Source organism: Athene cunicularia (genome assembly GCF_003259725.1).
Source record: "Athene cunicularia isolate RWA chromosome 1 unlocalized genomic scaffold, athCun1 chr1_part1, whole genome shotgun sequence".
NCBI lineage: Eukaryota > Metazoa > Chordata > Aves > Strigiformes > Strigidae > Athene > Athene cunicularia.
In genome coordinates, this window is record NW_020799091.1 from 81,238,100 (window position 1) to 81,258,570 (window position 20,471).

The following is a 20,471-nucleotide window of genomic DNA, read 5'->3' on the forward strand; positions in this document are numbered from 1 at the left end:
ATAAGAGACAGGGAGCGGGCAGGCGAGGAGAAGCTGCTGTCGGCCGAGGAGAGGAACAGCTCCGCAGAGGAGGAGGCGGAGGCGGTAGCTGCGGGCGTAGATCCTGCTGTGCGGAGCTCGGAGCAGGCGGAGCTGCAGGCGGACTCGGAGGCGCTGCTCAGCCAGGCCAAGGGACTCGGCAGTGAGTGTCCCGCCCTCGCACGCCGGTGCTGCTGGGGGAGCGCGGCGGAGGCGGCCCGGCGCTGCCAGCCCCGGGGCACACCCGCACCCCACCAGGAAGCACCCCCTCCGTGCTGTCCCCGCGGCCGAAGTGTTGCCGCTCCGCTCCCCCGCGGTGCCCTGGGCCTTAGCGGAGAGGTGTGGGGCTCCTCCCCCTCTCACAGTCATCGCTGCTGGGGGCCTTCATGCCCGGAAAAGGCTTGAGTAAAAGAATAGTTTCAGTTGTTGAAGAGACGTGTCGTGCCCAGGCATCTTCACGCGGGGAGTGCTGCTATGGGTCTGTTAAAAAAGAAAATGTAGTCTTAGCAGCAAAGCTTCCTTAGTGTGGTGAGGTAGCACAGGGTAGCAACTGGAGGAGGGCAAGTAGACCAGATTAATGAATGTTTAGAGGCTGGAGGAGGAGTTACTAGCGCTTATCGTTGGCACTTAAACCAAAGCTTTAGTTGAGCTAAACAATTACAGGTAAGTTTTAAGATGAGTTAAGCATGTTTATTCTCAGGTCAACAAATGTTAAAGAAAAATCGCTTTTCATCTAGATAGCAACAGCTCCAACGCAGCTTGCACAGTAACTGGGGAAACTGGGGAACACAAGTCTATGAGATGACCTGAAGACTTTAGAAAAAGGAAAAAAGCCCTGAAGCCTCTCTCTTCATATGTAGTTGGTAATTTAGGTTAGATTAGCTACTAAGGAAAAGTTTTAAAAGTAATTGTTTTCTACATTTCTCTACCTTGTGTTTTCATATATCCTTGGTTTGCATCTCTTCTAAACCATGTCTCTTAACTGTAGTCTATGGCATGCGTTATGTGTTTCACAGGATGGAGTTTTTAATACAGTTTGTCCAGTCTCTTCCACCGTTCTGAAACATTCCTATGCAGTTGATAAAGCTGGAAGTTTAGAAGTCACCTAATTCTCTAATCTCATTTTTGTCTTTCGTCATCTCAGAGATTCGTTTTAAATAGCAGTTACTGGCAATAAGAAATATTTGCTTGAGTTGCTAACAGTTTTGTGCACTGTTAAGGGATGTTGCCTCACTGGAAATCAAAAAGCATTTAAAAAAAGTGGATGTTTAAAATATGAACCAAGTAAATGGCTGCAAATGTTTGTTTCAATTATCTTCTAAGAATTGTTACTAAAGGAACAGCGTTTCTTTAAGTGTTTGTTATGTTGTCACTGTGAGAGAAGTGATGTGTACATGTAGAATAACGTACTTCATGAATAGGTGTGGGGTTTCTGTGATTTTTCATAGGAAAGTAATGGGTTTCATTTAGTTGAACTCTTCTGTAATGACATAAGGCTGTAATTTGCTAGAGGTAAGAATTCTGCTTTACGATAGTAGATTCTTAGATATAATTAATCCAAAGTACAGCTCCATACTCGTTGCTAAAGTGTTTTGGTTTTTTTTATTGGTGCTTTGAAATGCTGGATCAATATCACTGAAAGGTTAGTCTGACATGGCTCTTTACTGTGCTTTGCCTTGGGCTATCTGAGTAGCTGCAGCTTATCTGTGTATTTTGGTCAAATACTTGTCTGGTTGTTGTAAGTAGATCTGGTAGTCACCCTGTTCAGGAAGGAAGAAAAGACTGAATTTCAGGGGGAGAATAAGTATTGACTGTTATAGATTTAAAAGTCCATCCTATAATTTGCTCTGGAAGTGAGAATTTGGTTTAGTGATCCGTGGATTCCTTGTCTGTGACACTAGAGAAGATTGTGGTGGAAAGGCTTTGGGTTTGCATTATTCTTATGAGGATTTGGACATGACTGTTTTAACACATGGTAACTCTAGAAACATCTGCATGACTAATAACCAGGATAGCTATGTGGAAACACTCCCCTATCACAAAGAATTTTACTGGTAAACCTGAAGCCTTGCATACGTTATTTTTTGCTCATTATCGCATCATTACAAATGTTAGGAGAGTTTGTCAATCTGAACTAATAATAGAAATATTGCTAGATACATAATACACGCATAGAGGGAGGGATAGTCTCTTCATCGTTTGAATGTGGAAGTGTTATTTTCTACCACTACTTCTATTTTTCTAAGGCCGAGTACCACCTCTCATTGAGGTTTTGTAAGCACCTTAATTCCTGAATATTTGCTCTTAATGGAAATAAAATGCATTTTGCTCCTCAGCCTGGTTCTAGGACTGGTCAACACTTTGCCCAACAATACCACAACATTGCTGGACAGCAAATGTTTCAGCACCTTTTGCACCTAAAACAATTGCATCTTTCCAGGGATACTTAACCAATAAAGGCTGGTACGGAGGAAACAATCCAGTAGGCTGATGCTTCCTCTGCTTCATAAGGGGGATAGTCTATGTGTCTATATCTGTAAGTGTAAAAGATAGGTGTTTTTTATACAAGCATGTGATGGGTCGTAAAGCCTGGTAACAGATATGAAAGATGCTAGCAAGTACCTGAAGGAAGTTTGGTTGCCACCATCCTGTGGCTTATAAATGAAAGTTACATATAAGAAACTGACTTGCTTTAAGGGCTGGCTAGACCCCTGGGTATTTCAGTGTTGATTTGGTGGTATCATAAAGAGAATATTTTATATGCTGGAAAGAACAGTCAGCTCTCCAAAAGGTGACATGAATGTAACTCATTCTACCAGTGGCTAACAACTGTGTGTTAAAAGAACTAACATTTTTTTTGCATGGTAAGGTTATTTCTTAAATTTCTAACCCATAAGGAAACTGGAATTTTTGTAAGGTCTTGAGAAGGAAGGTGGTTTTTTGTTTGTTGGAAACAGAAGTGCTGGAGGTTTTTTTTGAAAGTCCTCTGTATAAAACTCAAAGTTGATTTTTTGGAATAACTAAAATATTCTTACCATCCCACATGCTTTGCATTCTGAGGCCTCAGATATACCTTTGATAGTTGCTATGCAGTTTAGATTCACCATTACTACTTCTAACCCTAGAATTAAAATAGAATGGACTATTTCAGTTGGAAGGAACCTCCAATGATCATCTAGTCCAGCTGCCTGACCACTTTAGGGTTGACCAAAAGTTAAAGCATGTTAAGGGCATTGTCCAAATGCCTCTTAAACTCTTGACAGGCTTGGTGCATTGACTGCCTCTCTAGGAAGCCTGTTCCAGGTTTTGACCACCCGTTTGATAAAGAAATGCTTCCTGATGTCCGGTCTAAACCTCCCCTGGTGCACCTTTGAACCGTTCCCATGCATCCTGTCACTGGATCCCAGGGAGATGAGCTCAGCACCTCACTCTCTGCTTCCTCTCCTCAGGAAGCTGTAGACAGCATGACGTCACCCCTCAGCCTCCTTTTCTACAAACTAGACAAGCCCAAAGTCAGCCACACCTCACAGGACATTCTTTCCAGCCCTTTCATCAGCTTTGTTGTCCTCCTCTAGACACATTCAAGGACCTTTACATCCTTCTTAAGTTGTGGTGCCCAGAACTGCACAGGACTCAAGGTGAGGTTGCACTAATGCTGAATACAGCGAGACAGTCACCTCTTTTCTCTGGCTGGTTATGCCAGAGAATATGTTTGCATCCCAGGGTGCAGTTTGCCCTCCTGGCTGCCAGGGCACACTGCTGGCTCATGTTGAGCCTGCTGGTGCCTAGAACTCCCAGATCCCTTTCTGCAGGGCTCCTCTCCAGCTGCTCCTCTCCTTGTTTATACTCGTGCCTTGTGTTACTCTGTCCTAGGTGCAGAATCCAGCATTTATTCTTGTTAAATTTCATGCCATTGATGATTGCCCAATGCTCCAATCTACCTAGATCCCTCTGCAATTATTATACTGTTTGCTATGGCACTTACTGGCATTTTATCATTGTATATACTGTAACTGTGATACTACAGTCATAATACAACTGTTTGAATGTAATAAAGTGCTTGTGACAGGTCATTATCTGAGAAACAAACAATACCAGTGTTGTTTTAAGATCCTTTGTCAATAAACTGATATTTAATGTTTCTAAAGGTTTGTGATACACATCTTGCTGCTTGCAGTTTGTTCTCCTCAATGAAAAACAAATACAAGGCAACTGCTTATACTTCATAGTCCTTCTCCTGCCACCTTTCTTCACTTCAGCATTGCTAATATAAAAATGCTAGTTAGTCTTTGTAAATATTTGTTACTGTTCTGACACTAAACATACTCAGAAAAATAAGCAAACCAGGACCACAGTGCTTGTCATGGATCTAAAAAGGAAGACAGTGCAAAATAGAAAAGGGCAAGCATCAAGAGCAAGCTTCTGTCTTAAGACCTTTGAAGGAATTTCAGTTGTTCCTTGTCTGAAATTTTTCATGCATTTGTTGCTTTACTTCATAAGACTTTATTGTGCATGTTAATACTGTTGCTAAAGTTACTTTACTGCTTAATGTCTCCAGAATACTTAAATGAAATTAGGAAAGACACATTACTTCAGAAAACTCATTGGAAAGCAGTATTTCAAGGACCATTAGGAATGTTTGATTTAATAAACAAGGTTCATGTATAAAACTTTGATTTACAGAAAGTTGTGATCAGACATACAATTTGATCCTCATCACTAAAGAATATGATCTAGAAAAGGATAAATAGGATTTTAAAAGTTCTTTGTAGGGCAGAAGTTAGTGTAAATGATTTTGAAAGAAGCTTTCAAGTAGGTATCCAAATGTCTAAAGAGAAAGAAAAATAAACCTAGTAGCAGAACTGGACGTAAAAAGATCTTTTTTCAGGTTTTTCTCTTCTCATCTGTGAAAGGTTACCTCTTCAATTTTGCCACCGCTGCTACAAAAAAGATATCTGAATCCGTTGCTGAAACAGCACAGACAATAAAGAAGTCCGTAGAAGAAGGAAAAATTGACAGTATCATTGATAAGGTATTTTATTTCTAGATACCTGAACTGAAAGGTCTTTTGTTGTAACATGGCAAATCTGGTATATGATAACATTTCTTTAAAACGGCTTTAGCATTATGTGTTTCAGGAACAGATGTCTCCTGTCATGATAAATTATGGGACTGAAATGTTTATTCAAGGTAGACATGCCAAAAAAATGGTCACTGATTTACTCAGTACTATACCTGTGTTCTGTTCCTTCAGGACATAGATACACTAGAGAAAGACCAGAAGAAAATATTGAAAATGCTGATGGAGGAGGAAAGGCAGGAAGGATTATTAGAGACAGGCAGTTGAATGTCTGGGAGATGTGTGGGTTGGGTTTCTCCCCTCAGTTTAAGTGGAAAGCACAATGCTATAGCTTGCATCTTAAATGCATCTCTGAAGCAGGATTCAGAATTGGGTCAGCTTTGTGGATATTGTATACTAAGATCCTAGAGCTATACAGGTATGATTTCATAAGACCCAGTGAGTTAACAAAACAGCTTAGTATGTCCTGTTCTTTCCCTGACCCTGCCACTTCTCTCTTGCCATCCCTGTTCCTGGCTGTCAGCTTAAGTTCTTTAATTTATTTTCAGCAGGTGTTCTTCTAGTGCTTAAAAATCACAAAAACCGCAGCAATAAGTGCCATGTAGTGTTCTGGTTTTTTTAGGAAGGGGAAGGGCAAGGGAACTGGCCAAAAACAACCCAGTGGGACTGTGCATCCAAGAGTGTCAGACACGGGATACGCAGCCAGACCCCTCTGCTTTGGTCTCTCAGACACTCCTTCAGTGGAATTAGTGTTGCCTTTTTTAAAAAAAAAAATACAATGAAATTCAATTTCTTGTTATAATTAGTGTTCATTTTGTCTTCGAAAATAATAATCAAATGACACTTCTGAATTTGATATTACCAAATTTTGTCTCCAGATTTTGTTGACCTTCTTGTGACAACTAGTTATATACATTATACAGTTATATTTCCCACAATGTATTAGTCTAATGTAATTTTGATTCACATCAAAACAGAAAAATCAAATAAGCTTATTTGGTAATTTAATACACAGATAATAGTGCTCATCAGAAACTGTATCAAAGTACCTACAGCACATTTTATATCTAAAATACCATTTTCTTTTTTACATGAATGCCTTAGAGTAAAATGAATTCCCTGTTTTGACTAATTAGCTTACATATGGGAGAAACAGGATTATACCTATATCATCATAAATCTTTTTATTATACCATACAAAGTATTTTATTCCATAAGTACCAAAAATACATACAACTTAAAAACAGGAAGAACCACAACGATCTATTTATATAACAGGCACTACAGTAGTTCTTTCACTGATCGTTAACCTTAAAGTGAAATGCTGGGTTGTTGAAGGGAAAAAAATGTATAGGAATTTATCAGGATTTAGCTTGAAGACTTGCATGCTTTTTGGTAGCTTGTTAAACCAGAGACCTCACTACATGAAATTTGTATTTTGGTAATGGTGTAAGTATTCATTTCTAGCTTAATGTTTTTTTGCCTCTGCTTTCAACTACAGACCAACATTTGTATTTTTACTTCTAGATTATGGCATGCTGACTTCTGAGACCATTCTCCATGTTTTAATTCTAAATTCAATATAGGATATTTCTGAACTTAATTTTTTGATGCAAATTTGTCAACAACATAAATGAAGAAATTTTTTTATTTCAGCTAAGCAGCCATTCTGGAAATGATACTTACTAATTTTATAAGTCAAATTTATTGCAGTGGATATATTTCTTAGGCAACTTGAAACTTATTGTAAGGCCAAGGGTATCTTTAAGTGTTTAGTGCTTTAAAACCTGTTTAAATAAGTCTAAACAGTCTATGTTGTCTATTTGTTATGGTAAGGTGGTAAGTGTATATGCATAGTATGCTGATGTTCAAATTATCAGCTAGGATTTTTCTTTTTTTTTTTTTTTTTTTTTTTTTTTTTTTTTTTTTTTTTTTGAAAGTACTCAATAGTTTAAATTTTTAAAGGGAAAAAACAAATGTCTTGATAAAGAGCAATATATGTTTTACATGAAACACCTTTAACTTACAAAAAGGGCCACCAGGGATATAAGAATATGATACTATAGTGTATTTGAAAGCACTTTCTGAGTTAACATGAAAAAAGAGAAGTGAATTTTTTTTTTTTATTGTGGTTCCCTAATTTTTACTTTAGACCATTATTGGAGATTTTCAGAAGGAACAGAAAAAATTTGTCCAAGAGCAGCAAACAAAGAAATCAGGTAATGTATTGCTTTTTTTGATAATGCATGACATTGCATAAGCTAAAACTCGCTGGAAGTGGGATAATTGAGCTATATCTAAACCTAATCTATCAAAACTCCATGTAATGAACCACATTATGGCAGAATTTTACATACTGTGGAATAGGAAGATGACTAACTCAAGTTAGTGTTACATTATCTAGTTGGTTTGGAATTTCTTTTTTTTAACCAAATTCAGCTTTAGGAAATCAACTCAGAGATCGCTGTGCTTGCAAAGCTGTTCTCATATTGTTGTTTGGAATCTTAAGCTTCTATTTATTTAAATGTTTATTGAAAAAATCAGCATGACAATTACTTTTGAGCTTTAGCAATCGTCACGTTTTCATAGTGAAATGAAAAATATGGTTTAGAGTTTGCACTATAGTATTTAATTAGTTTTGCTGTAGGAGTTGCTCTGCTTACATTAAAGACATAATTGCCCTTTTGCTTTCCCATAAATCGTTTGCTTTAGATCTGTGATCTAAATCCTTTTGAGTTATTCACCCATGTACCATTGACATCAGTAGATCTATTTGAGACTTTAAGCACATTTTTTTTGTGTGTGTGGCATTTCATCATAGGCTTTTATCTCTTTTAACATGTTACCTAACTGCGGTAATTTCTGACAATTTGAATAATTAGTGGCTCTTGTTAATCTTGAAAATGAGCTGGTTTTAAATGGATTGTGATAAAATTTTTCGTACGGTCTGTAGTTAGTATGTCAGGTTTCTTATTGCAAGACTGCTTATGTAATCACGTTCTCTGTATTTCTGTGTTCTGTCTTTGTTAGTAAACTTTGGCATCTGCTAATATATTTCTAAAAGTTTCATGAAAATAGGTAGCTAGATTGGTGAAAGAAGGCGTAACAGATGGCCTAACTGAAAGAAGCATTAACATCAGATGTGAATCCATGTGGGTGAAAGATCTTGCTGATGTGAGGCGCAGAGGCAAATAAGCGTTGCTAGTTTAAGCGCACAAGAATTATTTGTTAACTGTTACAGATGCATCATCATGTCTCTGTAGGCTGAATTTGCATTGAGAGGAAAGAGATTAATAGGTTTATATACCCCTACGGTAGTTTATTTTCCTCTATGTACAGCCTACAGAACTGATTTGGAAGTATCTGTGTAAATACAGAAATCAACTGAACTTGAGTATGCTTATTCAGTGTATAACATGTAATTTATAACTTATTTTTCTCCATTGTTAAAGAATTGGTGTTTCCTGGGTGTTAGAAAATGAATACAATAGTAAATTATTTTGAAAATTTAGACAAAGTTTATAGGTTTAAAGTGAATCTAGAAATTTCTATTTGCAGGCAGCTTAACCAGTTACACAGCACTACTTCACTAAGAGCCAACAAGTTCCCACTGCAAAGAAATCCCCACAGTTCTAGTTTTACAGTAACAGAAGTCAGTAACTGTTGGGGTTTTTTTACCTCCAATAAACAAAGGTGCATTCCTAGAGTTTCTCTTTTACACCATGAGCTTAGTTTAGGAAAAAGGAACAATGAATTGGCTTGCTGATGTCAGTCTGCTCATTTTTGTGACATTTTATGTTAGTTTATGTAAGGTGGTTTGGTTTTGTTTGGTTTGGGATTTTTTTTTTAAGTAATACACATTCCATTATTTTCCTCCTTTCAATATCAGAAGCAGCAGTACCTCCCTGGGTAGACAGCAATGAAGAAGAGACAATTCAACAACAAATACTGGCCTTGTCAGCAGTAAGTATTATTTTTCTTGTAAAATTTGAAATTTTTCTGTTGGAGAGCTTAAAACATTTTTTAAGTTTGGCATTATTAAATTATGTATTTTCAACATACTTCTTTTAATGTGTCTGTCACTGCACTGATCATATGCAAGAGTAAATAGTTCTTTCAGTATCAACTTGAGGCAAAGTAGATCCCCAATATAATTTTTTTGTTTTATAAATGCTTTACAGCTTTGTTGTATGATAGAATTGTGTGGAGGTGGGATTGCTTTGCTGGTCTTGTGTGTGAAATATGATACCCTTTTCTAATATCAGTGAATGACCATAAGTGTGTTCTTCGAAGGATAAACGAAATTTTCTGCGGGATCCTCCAGCAGGTGTGCAGTTTAATTTTGACTTTGATCAAATGTACCCTGTTGCAATGGTGATGTTACAAGAAGATGAACTTCTCAATAGGATGAGGTTTGATCTCGTTCCCAAACAGTAAGTAATTTCTACTGGTAACGATGTACTGTTGTACTTTTAATGTGTCTGTAAATATTCATAAATTAATCCTTTTTCTTTTCACTTCAACTCTTTATGTACTTCCTCTGTATGTGTTTTGTATCTGCTAATTTCAAATGCATTGAATATTGCATGTGCATTGCAGTAGCAGTTAGAGAAAAGAAGTAGATTTGTTAGACATTCAGAAGTAATAAGGACCTTGTGACTTAAGTCTGGGAAAGACCTTAAGTTTTTCCATGTCTGGTGTGCTGAATTAATTGAAAATCATTTTCCCAAACAAAGGTACATTCAGCAACAAAAATGTTCAGATCTGTTGGTGTAACTAACACACCAAAAAGGTTATCGGACAGTCAGAGGCCCCTTGGAGAAATGGTAAAAGAATGCATCACAAAACAGTAGCAGTACAAGCAAGAAAAACTGGTTTTGAATAAGCAATGGGAAAAGCTGTGTGGCGACTGCCTGCCTTCTAGTGGACATAACTAAAAGGCCCATAAGGTCTTTGTCCCAGCAGTTATGACCTGTTCTAGTATGGCTTCTTGATCTCATCTTTATTCCAGTGCTGTTCTCCTTCCTTGTCCAGTTCCAGACTCTTCTCCTAAAGCTTGTTTCACAGGTCAATATTCCTGTTAAGTAGGAGTTCCCAACATTAGTCGTCTTGTCTAAGGATGGAAACAGGAAATAAAACATCTGTCTTTGTGAGCATTTCTGTCTTAAATCTTTTATAAATCTTCCCAGCTCCTCATAATATCCACCTGTTGTTTTTTTGCTGTTGTCAGCCCTAAAACTTTGCCCACGTTCTAGGTATTCATCCGATCTGTCTCTGGTACTCTGTATTCAGCCTCTGGTCATGCTATCCTTGCCTATTCTACCACATTGCTTAATAGGGTATTTTTTCCTTTTCTTAGCCTCAATAGTCACTCTTTGTCTGAATGGGCAGGAAAGTAACTTCACTCCTTTCTTTCTTGACCTACACACCTTCCTCCACACATGTCTTGCCATTTCTGCCTTCTGTTCCCTCTGGGTTAAAGTTGGGTCTTTTCTTGCTTGCTGGAGGATTATCAGAGGGAAATGTTACCTAAGAAATGGGATAGTCTCATACTTACCAGAACAGGTCGTTTCTAAGATGGCAGCTTCTAATTACTGAAGGTCCTGCAGATATGCTGAAAGATGTGCAAATAGTGAAGTAGTTCTGTTGCAGTCTAGGAATGGCTTCTGCCTACAGATCAGAGATGTTCCAGTTCCACCCAAGGTCTAGGGAAGGTGTAGATGAATATAGTTTGACAATGATAGAATGTTGGTTTTAGAAAAGTAGTGAAGAGAGCAGGGTTATTTGGCTTGTCGTGTTTGTTTACATAATTTGGCAAGAGATAGAACAGCGTGATATTTTTCCAAATTATGTATTGCTGATACTGTTAATCTTTTTCTAAAGACATAGCATTCTTATTATGTGTTCAAGTCCATTGTAACTATCTTTCGTAAGAGATCAAGAACTTCTACAATGACAGAGTTCTTAAACTGTGTTAATACCACTAATTATTTTTCAAGTTTTTACTTAAATGGCAGCTATGTCTACTCCTTCCCTCTGCATATTTAATTTTATTTTATTGCTAGATGGTAACAGGAACCATATTTCCAAATGTGGTAATCGAAATCTGTTTGTTCTCTCTAGTGTAAAGGAAGAGGTGTTCTGGAGAAATTATTTCTACAGGGTATCCCTAATTAAACAGTCTGCACAACTCACTGCACTTGCAGCTCAACAGCAAGCAGTAGGAAAAGAAGAGAGCAAAGGCAGAGAAGAAGATAGTCAACTAAAAGGTACGGAAAGGATTTGTTTTAGTATAGTTCCCTAAGTTAGTGTCATGCATATTCACTGTATACATTGGGTGACATTGGATTTTTATCCTGGATTTCCTATTGAATCAGGGCTTCTCTCACCATAGTTGGTGTGTTTATCCGGATGGGGAAAGAAGAGGCTCTTACTGCTTTTAAACCATTTTCCTATTTCAGCCAAGTGGAAATATCAAGAGATGTAAATTTTGTACTTGGCTTATAACAGCTCAAGACCACTAGTGGTGTCTCATGTGCTTTTTTGACTTGCCAGAAGTAGGAGGTTCACCTGGTAAGACAACAGGTACTAGCCAATCCAGCCACCTGGCATATGGTTTGCTCTTGGCCAAATAGAAGTTAGGGAGTGTTACGAGAATAGAATTACTGTGGTGGTGGAGACAGACACATGCAGGACATGGAAAAGCCCACAATATACTATGGAAATGGAGAAAGATGGGGACCAGGAGACAACCTGGGATTCAATCTTGAGATGAAAAATCCACTTCAATTTAGGCATCTTCAGTTACATTGATCAGTTGATACAGATGATTCTTACTGACCCTCTTATGAATCACTGGGCATCTTTATCTGCATGCAAACAAATTCTGCAAGCAGGAATATATGCAGCTTAAAGAATATAAAGCAGTTAATGGCAAAGACACAAAAGAAAACTAGTAGCTCATTAAATCTTAGTTTAAGATAGGTACACTCACCACCCCTGGAAAGATACCTGAATAATCTCAGCAGGCTGGGTAGGCATTAGGCAGAAGGAGAAAGCCTTCACGGCACATAAGAACAAATTTTCCTATCCCCAATATTAATAAATTGTCATAATCCATGAAATACATTAATGTTTATGTCCTGTTGACACTGCTGGCCTGACTGATGATCAACTGATCATTGCCAAGTTGACTTCTTCCCCCCCCTTTCAAATACAGTATCTTTCCATATTGGTATTTTTCCTCTTGAGTTACTGCACTACTAATGATCCCATCTTTCTAATCGTACCTCAGTTTCTAATTTCACCTTATCTTTTTACAGACTTTCTCACAGCTCTTTTGCACAACTTGGTAATTTTCAGCACAATCTGAGCTAAGGTTGCTCAGATGGGCCTTGGCTTCTTGGACACAGGCAGCTGAACCTTGTGGTGAAGGGGAGGTTACAAAGGGAATTACAGAGACAGGCTTGTATGTTGTATAGAAGAGACCTTTTCAAAAAGGACTGTAGTAATTTCCTCAAGCTTTTTTTTGTGTGTATGTGTGTGTCTTTGCTGTCAGTTTGTCTTATGCTGTTTCTTATAGGTTCTGTTCAGAGTGTTGTGTGGTAGCATAGGCAAGGTCCACATCTAGAATGAACAAAACAGTTTTCTCTGATTTAAAATCCAAGCAATGGTGATGGAACAGGTGACTCCAGAATCTACTGCAGACCAAGAGGGACCAGTTCTGACTTTATCCAGGACAGTTGTCTTATGTCCCAATGGGCTATATACAACTAAATCTTGGAGTATGTCCCCATGTTGAACAGCAATACTGTCAACCACAGAAAGACTACACATCCTATTTCAGGCTTTGAAAGCTTAAAAAAAATCATGGCCCCACTTGAGCATATTACATGGAGCACAGAGGAGATCTAGGCCAAACCTATGCAAAGCAACCACAGGCTGTGTGCACTCCAGAGGATGCTAACCTTTGATGAGAGTAACTATTACTAGCACACACCAGTGGACCTCCCTGTAGGGAGCAAGGTTCCCTCCTTGTGAAGATTGATACACAGTATAGAAATAGGCCAAATTGATTTATATGTTTGCTATAATGATGTAATTCTTTTGCTCTGTAGAGTTCAGAAGACTGTTTTAAGCAAAGGAGTACAGAATTTGTGTTTGGTTTGGGGTTTTTTTTCTGTACCTTTAATTTAAAATACATGCAGGTTAAAAAATGAAGTTGGGATTTACATGACAGTGAATCTTTCTGCTGTTTTCATAGTTTTGTAGGCATGTTCTCTTGTAGAAACAGAAAAGCAATAGAGGAAATGTGATTATATGGAGAAACGACTGAGTTTTCTGAAAGCTGAAACTTAATTTTTTTTCTTGTATAGGATATTTAAGAGTAGCTCTTCTACACTTAACTCTTTCATCATAACAGAAAGTCTTTACCTTTCAATGCAGACTGTATTTAGGCTCATCTCTTACCTGTTTGTGTCATGTCACTTCTACACTCCCACCAATTTTCTATGAGCAGGTTTGGTTTACTGTTATCCTGTGCAGGTGCCATCAACTCAGGAAATCACTGAGATTCTCATAATTTCATAAACTTTTGCACCTTACTGTCTTTTTCATTTATCTATCTGATTTTCTTTCTTTCTTGTATTTGTTTATTGTGACTTTTAATCCTTTTTTTGGATTTCTGTTCCTCTGGATTTTTTATTACACCAACTGATAGGATTATATTACAGACTGCTAAGAGTAGTGACTGTCTTCTCTGGTTTCTGTAGTGCCTCACGACAGATCTTTGAGTATTGGATCCTTTCATTTGCTACTGCATTTAATCCTTTGTATAGAGGAAGAGGTTGCATTTGGAAAGATTAGAAACACAAATTATGCCAAAAGAGATTTTCTTCACTGTTGTTTATATGCATATTCTCTGTGAAATCTGTCAGTATGATTCCCCTTTCCACTGATCTTTTTATCTGATTTCTGTTTCTGCACATCATTGCTTCAGTAAACCAATTCCAGAAGAAAAGAAAGCTGCTACTGTTGTGGCTGATGGACTAGTCAAATAGAAGTTACTCTATCATTAATTACAGTTCTGAAGGTTCCCTTTATGCAAGCTGAATATGTAGTTAAATGGGTAGTCTAATCCTGTAAGTTTCTAGGGCAGCATAACCTCCTTTTTTAACAGTACAATACTCACATTTGCCAAACTATGGCTGGTTTACTTGAAGTGTCTCAGTTTTACAGGAGAGATGGCAACTGACCCTACTGAACAGCAAAACTATTGAGTCATCCAAACCCTTGGAAATTGCCAAAGAAAAATTGCTGGGTAATACCCAGAGTCATTCTAGTAAAATTACAATTGTGACTAAAACCAAAACATTTTTTTTTTTTTTAATAAAAAAGGACGAGTCAAAAAAACCCACTGTCTTCTGGCCTCTTGTGGATCTCATAGGATATGCAGATAGATTTACTGTCCTAATGACTGTATATTCTGTAATGGTAAAGATACATTTACCAGACTGTAGTACTAAACGCGTGTTGTTTGGTTCAGAAATTGCATAGATTTGGGAAGCTCTGAATCATCTGTGTTAATTTTTTATTTAAATAACCTTCTTGGAGTTTAGATTCCCTCATTGGAGGCTAAAACTGAAGTAATTGCCTGTTGGTAACACTTCATAACGTTCAGAGTTTTTTCATAAAGTTGACTGATGTCTATAAAATAGAAATAATTGTCTTCCATTTTTATTTCTGTCTGTCTCTTCTTTACCTGCTGTTTTCACAAAGTTAAATTAACGTGGTTGTGAAAGGAAAAAAGAAGAGAAAAATGGAAGACATCCCATGTTCTAGTGTGGAGACTATATAAGATCTGTAACAAAATGCCAAGTTCTAGTCCTTCTCCAGGTATTAGTAACTATTTACTTGGGAATGAAGTTACCTGAGGGGCAGAGAGAACATCAGCAGTGAAGGAGGTGATGCGAGACCAGTAGATCCAGAACAGTGTTAATGGTATGTTAGTCACATCAGACCGGTGCAGGGCCCAGTGCAGAGCTGCTGTGCTGTTTCTGCATGAAAGCAGCAGATGGAGGGTGAGGCAGCTCTCCTGTGGTGCTTTGGGCATTCAGTGCTGTAGAGCGAAGAGTTCGTGCCATGTTCTACAGCCTTCCTGATGAGGGAGTGCTGGAGTCTATTTGGCTGTGGTGTTAGGTGCAGTAACAGATCCTCTGAAGACAGGGAAGGGAAAGGAAGGGAGAGGATGGGACAGAGCAGTGGGCACTGATTAGATGAGATGTATAAACAGTGAGAGCTACCAATTAGGGATTTATTTGAATTAGAACTGATCTTAATTTTAAAAATGAAGCCTGAAAAAATTCTCCCTTCAGAAATTGCTGAGTAAGCAGGAAGGGTCCACCTGGGCACACTGCAGTAAGCAGAGCCACAAGCTCAGAGCTGTTTTGCATGTTTAAACAAATAGAGCTGCTAAGCAAGCACTCAGTCACTACCACAACGCTGTATGTTAATTGTTTTGCAGCCACCTGGCTAGTTATTGTGACTTGTCTACCCTTCTAGTGTACAAAGAACAATGCTGAGGTGTTCCTCTATCTGCCCAGAAAAAGATCTGTCCTTGCTTACAAAGTCATCTTCCTAGCACCATGATACTCAATACCGAATGCACAGTGAGTTTTTCTAGGAAACTGGGAACAGCTTCTAGGGTTTATGTTTTTCAGTGACTTCCTTTGCCTGTGTGAAAGAGTGTAAGGCTGCAGAACATTTCTCATGAGTCTGGTATACCCGAGAGCTAACTAGTGCCCATGTCAGTAGTAAGTACCCAACCAGGGAATTTTGGGAAGTTCTGTGATAGGCAGTAACTGGATTTCAGGACCAAGTCTATATCTTTGTAACTTTAAAGATCTTGTGACGTGTTTTATAGAAGACATTCTTTCAGATTCCCAGCTGTTCCTATTTGTAGTTCTTTGGATCATTTTGAGGGGCAGAGGGGTTCCTGTGGTTTAGCACTGGAGTAATAACGAGGAGGAAATGATTTGCTAAATTTGCCTTATGAATAGAAAGTTGCTTCTCTTCCATTTTGTTGTTGCAAATGCTTTATCTATGGCTGAATTCACCTTTTAACCAACAGGATTCCTTAAAACTTAAAATACAGTATTTCCTTGTATATTTAATAGCTATGCAGATTAAATGAAATTTTTATATATTTAAATGTAATTTACCTTTTTTTTTCCCCCCCTCTCACTAGAAACAGTACGGCCAAAAACACCACCTGTCACAATAAAGCCTCCAATAAAATCTCAAGAGGTAAAAATCCTGTTATATTTTTTTGGTATTTAGTATGTGAAATTGTTACTTAATAGGTAATTATGCATCCTTTTGAGTAAGTTGTGCTATGAACCATAATAATATAGTATCTGTTAGTCCTAACCTGCTGCTGTTCTGCTGTGATAATAATTTTTAGTGCATACACTTTAAACTAATTTCAGTAGAAGAAACAGTAGTTTATCTGAAGAATACTTTCATTAGTATTCTGCGCATTATAATAAGACCTGAATACTCTGAAGAGTGACATTTCCAAATACTTGGAGCAGAATGTTTGCATTGTATTTAGACATGAGGAGTACCTTCATAAAAAAAAAAAAAGTATTTGTGTGCCATGTCCTGTCCAACTCTAACAGTTAGACTTACATATAGGAAATCTAAATGATGCATTGCATTGCAATAGCAAGGTTATTTTATCGAAACAGTAAGAAGAATTTTGCACGATACTGCAAAAACCTTTAACTTAGACACGTAATGACCCTTGTTCATTTCTGGATTGTAAAATCAGTGCCAGAGAACACTCTTGGCAGAAGCAGAGCTCTGCATTCACTTGCCAATAATATGCAGTGGACTAAATTAAGCTAGAAAGATTTCCAAAGAACAGTCCTCTCAACCTTATTTGTGTATAGAAAACTGTTACTGAATTGTGGTCAAAATTTATTATTAGTCTTAGGTAGTGTTCTAAACTACTTATGAGTTTATTATTCTTTCTGAAGATTACAAAACCAGAATTGAAGTTAAGAGAACACAAAAAGGAGCCTAGGATGAAGAGCAGGTCATTTTCAGTCTAATGTTTTAGTCTGTACAGAAATATTCTTAAAGAAAAATAGTTGTCAGAGTAACACATTTGGTTTGTTTTTTTGCTAACTGTTTAAAAGGCAGTCAGTCACATGAGTGGAAGTATGTATTGGTGATTTTTTTTTTTTTCCCTTTTTTGGATAAGCTTATACAAAACTGTCTTACTGCAGGATGAGGAAGAGATTTCCACAAGTCCAGGTGTATCAGAATTTGTGAGTGATGCTTTTGATGCCTGTAATCTGAATCAGGAAGACCTAAGAAAAGAAATGGAACAACTGGTGCTAGACAAAAAGAAAGAAGAGATTTCAGCAGCAGAAGGTAAAACTATTATTACCTTTTGGGTCTTAAATACAGCAATTGTAAGGTATGTTGATTTTTTTTTTTTTAATTGTAATTCAATTTTGAAGAGCAGATTTGTGACCATTTTTCAAAGTGTATGAAACGACCTGCAATGAAATACAGTACAAATAATGGTAATTCTGACCACAGTCAAACCACATCTTACATGGAATGTTGCCTGTGAGGATTTTAAATCCAAAGAACCTAGGTGGCTCTTTTATGATAGTAACAGAGTATTTTTTTCTGTCTACTTCTTCCTTTCCCTGCCTTCTGTCTCCTTATGTGTATGGATTTTTCTTTCTTTAATTGACATCCTTGTATATAAAGTACAGTATTTGAAAGTCAGGGTATGTTTTCTTCTTGTGATGCCAGCTAAAAAGGCAGTATTTCTACCAGCTGGGAGCTTGCAGATTCCGCTGCTGTAAAAGGTTTACATGCATTTAGAACAGTTAAAATTTAACAAGTAGCTTTGAGAATGATGAGAAGAAATAAAGTGGGGCTTATTTAAAATTCAGAAAAATTAGTATCAGTGTAAAAAGCATAAAAAGAATCTGTGATGATGTGACTCTGGCTAAGCACAGTGAAAAATTTACTATGAAGACACTTGCATATGTAGATGCTTATCATAGTACAATTTTCAGAATTCATCTTACAATGTGTTTTGGATGTTGCTGAATCCTTGTGTTCTGAAATTGTTCTTTTTTCCAATACATAACCAAGCTTGAGGAGTTCTAATAAGTAGTATCAGTTCCTTGCATCTAACTTTGGAAGTGTTTCAATAAGTCATTAATGTGTAATTTGTTCAGAGAAATCTCAGCTGGCCTTAGTGACTTGGACTATGGAATTACGTACCTTCATATCTAGGCTGAAGTACTAACCAGCATGTAACACATCAGACACATATCTCCTCCCCCGTACTCTTGCATATGATAGGTAGAACTAATTAAAACAGATTAACAACACAAGAATGTCTTCTGACTCACTCTTTGCCATGAAGTATGAAATAATGATTACCTCTAACCTTGATTAAATGAGCTTGCCTAGCTACAAGTGTCAGCATAATAACTTCCGCTTTTTAAAAAATTATCCACAGTATTTGATCTTACTTTTTTGTTTGGCTGATTTTTTTCGTAACAGTATATCCAACAAATTTAGGAACTTCATTTTTTTTCTGGAGATTTAAAAGTACAAAGGGAGATTCAGTTGGTAGTAGACTGAAAGACTGCAAGAAATGAACTTGCAAAGGGACACTGGCTACAAGTACTAAGCTGCATGTCTGCTTTTGATACCTTTTATTATAGTATGCACATAGGAATAGACACTTGCATATTAATTCATTCCTATCTGTGGTCAATAAGATGATGAAATCGCAGATCTTGAGGTTTCTTGAAGTTTCTTTAGTTTCTAAGAATAGTCCATAAAGTTTAAGGGATATAAGAGAGATTCAATGCGAATTCATCTAGTTTTACTTAAACAAGCAACATTCTATTTTATCAAGCTAATTCTTACACATAATTTATCTCTTGTAGAAGAAACTGCTGATTGGGAAAAGGAATTGCAACAAGAGCTTCAAGAGTATGAGGTGGTGACAGAATCTGAAAAGCGTGATGAAAACTGGGATAAAGAAATAGAAGAAATGTTGCAAGAAGAAAATTAAGCATTTTCACAAAATCACCATAACCCTAGGCTTTTTCTGACGACTGACATGGATTTCTGCTTTCATATTTTGCTTACAAAAGATCTTCAAAATACATAAAAGAATCTAAAATCCTTATAATTCCATATGGGGATGCAACCATTCTGTTCTTTATATGAGCAGTTTTTGAACTTCTACATTCTTCAAAAGAAAAACAGGAGACAGACACTGCAGGTTATATGTCATAATTAAGTGATAACTATTACAAGAAGCAACAGTTTGAGGCATTTTTATGTGGTCAAGAAGCTCTGCAAAGAGATTTCTAAATCTAAGAATCCTGATTTTTTTTTTTTTTGTCTACAGCCTTCTGTTTGGGATGTAAAATTGGATGTTGTAAGTAACTTAGTCCTTGAAAATAACTCTTTTGTCACATTTGCACTCTGGTCCCTGTATAATCTGTAAATGTGTACTATTTTTAAGGTACTTGTAGCTAGTAGCTTTCATGAGTATTTAACTTCCTTAATGTATGTAGCCAAAGAATTTATAGAAAACACTATCAAAAAACTTCTGATAACTTGTTAAAAAAATACTAGTTCGGTCTCCAAAAAGAAGTACTGATTAATTATTGATCAGTTATGATTAATTGGCACACATTTAAGCATTTAAATAAGAACAGAGTTATTAACTGCTTGAATTAAACTGTTGTTTTAGTATTGTATTAAGACGCTGCCTTTCCCCACAGAAAGAAATAGTTTAATGCATTATTTTTTTCAGAAGACTGTTATATTTCCATTTAGTTTTGCTGTCTGAGTGAGAGCAAACGAAATGTTTCTCTTTAAGTGCTGAAACATGTAAAAACTTAGTTTGGACTGGACATCTTTATTAAATGTTGTAGATATGTATAAAATTGTCTCATTCAGAGGGAGGGCAGAGTGAGAGGCAAACATACTTCAGACATGGATTTCAAAAATATACTTTGTCACAGTGCTTAAGACATGGAATTTAAATAAAGAATAATTTTCTTTAAAAGATTTCTTGATTCTTCTTAGGCATCTGAATGTTTCCTGTTGTTTTACCATTAAGTCAGTATCTTTATGTACGTAAATGAAAATTTGATGTTATATTTGTCATCATTTCATAAACTTCTGTGGCAGAATATTCAGGAAATTCCAAATATGAAGGAAAATGGGTAAAATGAAGTAGGAAGGAGCTATTAAGCACAATTGAATTATAGGCTTGTTACATACAGTAAGCTCTGTCTTAATGACATAATTCTGC

General features: G+C 36.9%; 1 protein-coding gene across 1 annotated transcript in view; it reads left to right on the plus strand.

The window, feature by feature from the left end:
* Positions 1-20,224, plus strand: part of SYAP1 (synapse associated protein 1) — a 20,678-nt gene extending 454 nt beyond the window's left edge. Inside the window, exons 2-10 of the mRNA XM_026846206.1 lie at positions 6-181; positions 4,932-5,050; positions 7,251-7,317; positions 8,988-9,061; positions 9,392-9,531; positions 11,222-11,367; positions 16,344-16,402; positions 17,389-17,536; positions 19,087-20,224. Of these exons, the coding sequence (XP_026702007.1) occupies positions 6-181; positions 4,932-5,050; positions 7,251-7,317; positions 8,988-9,061; positions 9,392-9,531; positions 11,222-11,367; positions 16,344-16,402; positions 17,389-17,536; positions 19,087-19,214 (1,057 nt within the window). The 3' untranslated portion in view covers positions 19,215-20,224. The remainder of the gene's footprint in view (positions 1-5; positions 182-4,931; positions 5,051-7,250; positions 7,318-8,987; positions 9,062-9,391; positions 9,532-11,221; positions 11,368-16,343; positions 16,403-17,388; positions 17,537-19,086) is intronic.
* The last annotated feature ends 247 nt before the right edge of the window (positions 20,225-20,471 follow it).